The following is a 2,501-nucleotide window of genomic DNA, read 5'->3' on the forward strand; positions in this document are numbered from 1 at the left end:
TTACCACCACCTCCCCGCCCCCGCCCCGAGTCAAACTCCACTCTCAATCCCAAGTACATCTCTAAATCGCCATATTGGGTACTGAGAAGGTTTGTCCGCAGTTCCTCTCACTACGGGACGAATTTGACAGAGCGGCTTCAGTTCCTGGGCACTTTGTTTTGATGATCCGCGGAGACTACTTTCGGCTTCAGAACACCGCGGCCGTTACCGTCTCCAGCCCGACGTATGCATGGCATAAATCGTTTGACGCTTGTTTTGGATCTTGCTCAGCGACGAGGAGATACCCGTTGTTTTTGAGCGGTGTGTTTGTCTTTTGAAAACTGGACGCTCCCGGCTGTTTGAAACAAAAAATTGTCTAAATTTGGGGGGGAAAATGTCTGATGTTCGGCTATCAAACGGGAGCCCGACTTTGGAGCGGACTGACTCCCGGGTGTCGGATCACCCGAAACCGTCAGCTTGCAGAAGCCTCTTCGGCTCGGTGGATCACGAAGAGTTAAAGAGGGATTTAAAGGGACATTTGCGGGAGATGGAAGAGGCTGCCTCCGCCAAGTGGGGCTTCGACTTCGCCAATCACACGCCGCTGGCCAACGGCAGGCTCAAGTGGGAATTAGTGGATTGCAGAGACGTCCCGAATTTCTACAGCAAGCAACCGCGGAGGGAGAAGCGCGTCTGCTCTGCTGGGAATAACAATGTGGATCTAAATGGGAATCATAATTGTGTTGTGGTGCTTCCGAGCGGAGACACAGACAGGTCTGACGCGCAGATGGAGTGCACGGAACAGTGCACCGGCCTGAGGAAAAGACCTGCATGTCACGGTAACGTTAATAGATTTACAACAAAATGACCACTGTTTTCACCCGACTGAATGTATGTGTAAAGTTAACAGGTAACCAGGCTAGGGCTTATTGCAACAGATCTATCACAGTGATGCTATCACTCAAACTATTTTTATGTTTTTATTTTTTTTATATCGAAAATGTGCGTTTTAAAGGGTGGGCTTATTTTATATATATATATATATATATATATATATATATATATATATATAATCTTTTCATTAGTTGTCAGTTTTACTGACTTTTCACTTTGCTTTTGCAGACCCCTCGGCCCAAAATAAGAGGTCACACACCAGCTCAGATGAGGTTACTTGTCCAAGCCTGGGCCACTCTACAGAACACACACCCAGAAAGACCAGTCCCAAGAGGCAAACGTGAGGCCCAGGAACGGTAAGGAACTATTTTAGGCAGCTTTTTAAATCAAATGTGAATGGGCTTCTGCATGGTGTAACTACCGTTGGTTGTTTATCAATCAACATCAGGCAGTGTGGTAAATGTAGACTATACGTTCCCCCTTTTCCACTTGCCTCGAAAGACGGATGTAAATTAAGCAATAATAAGTTATAGTAGCCTACAAGTTGTGGTAGTGGGAGTAAAAGCGAGTAAAAGCGGTTGCTTTCAGTCGTGCTTTTGCCCTCAAACCTGTTTCGATTCATGATCGCTTCAAGAAGAGTTGTGAATAAAACCAGGAAAAAGATGGCTTCACGTTTACACATTTTTTACTATACAACCGCTGCCTGACATGGCGAGCTTGAGTTTCTGACTAAACTGTAAACAAGTGCGCTGAACAACAGTGTAGTAGTAACACGTCAGCAGCCACTGCCCTCGGTGTGTGTGCGTCTCTCTCTCTCTCTCTCTCTCTCTCTCTCTCTCTCTCTCTCTCTCTCTCTCTCTCTCTCTCTCTCTCTCTCTCTCTCTCTCTCTCTCTCTCTCTCTCTCTCTCTCTCTCTCTCTCTCTCTCTCTCTCTCCTCTGCGCGCAGAAGAGCCGTGCAGCTCTGAAATCAAGTGCGCTTGTTGGCCACGGCGGAGGGAGAATAGGCATGAAATTCGTATTGTCGTGGCAGGATGTGCTCTGGCTGCAGTGGAGAATACACACCTAAATGTGCAGTTTTAGTTTCTATTTTAATTTGTGTAAACGGGTGAAGAAGTTTTAGGGATGGCTAAGATTATAGTTCTCTGAAAAATATCCCATTTTTGGTTTACATGCGTGCTTGTTGTTTTTGCCTTATGGTAGGCACTCTCTAAAAAATCCTAAAAATTGTATAAAAAAAAAAAGTGTAAAATTTACAATAGTGCAAGTGCTCATGTAGGATCACACCTGCTATTTTTACACCTATAATTTGTCTTCACAGAGTGAACACTTCTTGCATCAGGTCAATAACTGCCAGTGGAAAATTCAGTGCATTTTTGTTTTTCACACTATTTCTGGATACTGTCGTTTTGCTTTTCAAGTAAATCGTCCTCTTTGTCAAAGTGCAAGACAACATTCTGTCCATTCTGACCCATTTGCAAAAGCTTTCTGCAAGTGATGCATAAAGCTATATCATAAGTTAGTATCAACCAGCAGCCTCTTACTTTGTTTTTTTCTTTTATCTAATTTCCCCACAGAGCCGAAGATGTATTTCCCGTGTTACGTGGGAAACTTCAGTATTGGCCGATATTGG

The 2,501-nt window shown here is 44.5% G+C and overlaps 1 protein-coding gene across 1 annotated transcript in view; it reads left to right on the forward strand.

Moving 5' to 3' along the window:
• Positions 1-14: 14 nt before the first annotated feature.
• Positions 15-2,501, forward strand: part of cdkn1bb (cyclin dependent kinase inhibitor 1Bb) — a 3,967-nt gene continuing 1,480 nt past the window's right edge. The window contains exons 1-3 of the mRNA XM_032522730.1: positions 15-815; positions 1,099-1,226; positions 2,446-2,501. The exon at positions 2,446-2,501 is cut by the window's right edge and continues 1,480 nt beyond it. Of these exons, the coding sequence (XP_032378621.1) occupies positions 374-815; positions 1,099-1,214 (558 nt within the window). The 5' untranslated portion in view covers positions 15-373 and the 3' untranslated portion in view covers positions 1,215-1,226; positions 2,446-2,501. The remainder of the gene's footprint in view (positions 816-1,098; positions 1,227-2,445) is intronic.

This window comes from Etheostoma spectabile, chromosome 8 (genome assembly GCF_008692095.1).
Source record: "Etheostoma spectabile isolate EspeVRDwgs_2016 chromosome 8, UIUC_Espe_1.0, whole genome shotgun sequence".
Taxonomy (NCBI): domain Eukaryota; kingdom Metazoa; phylum Chordata; class Actinopteri; order Perciformes; family Percidae; genus Etheostoma; species Etheostoma spectabile.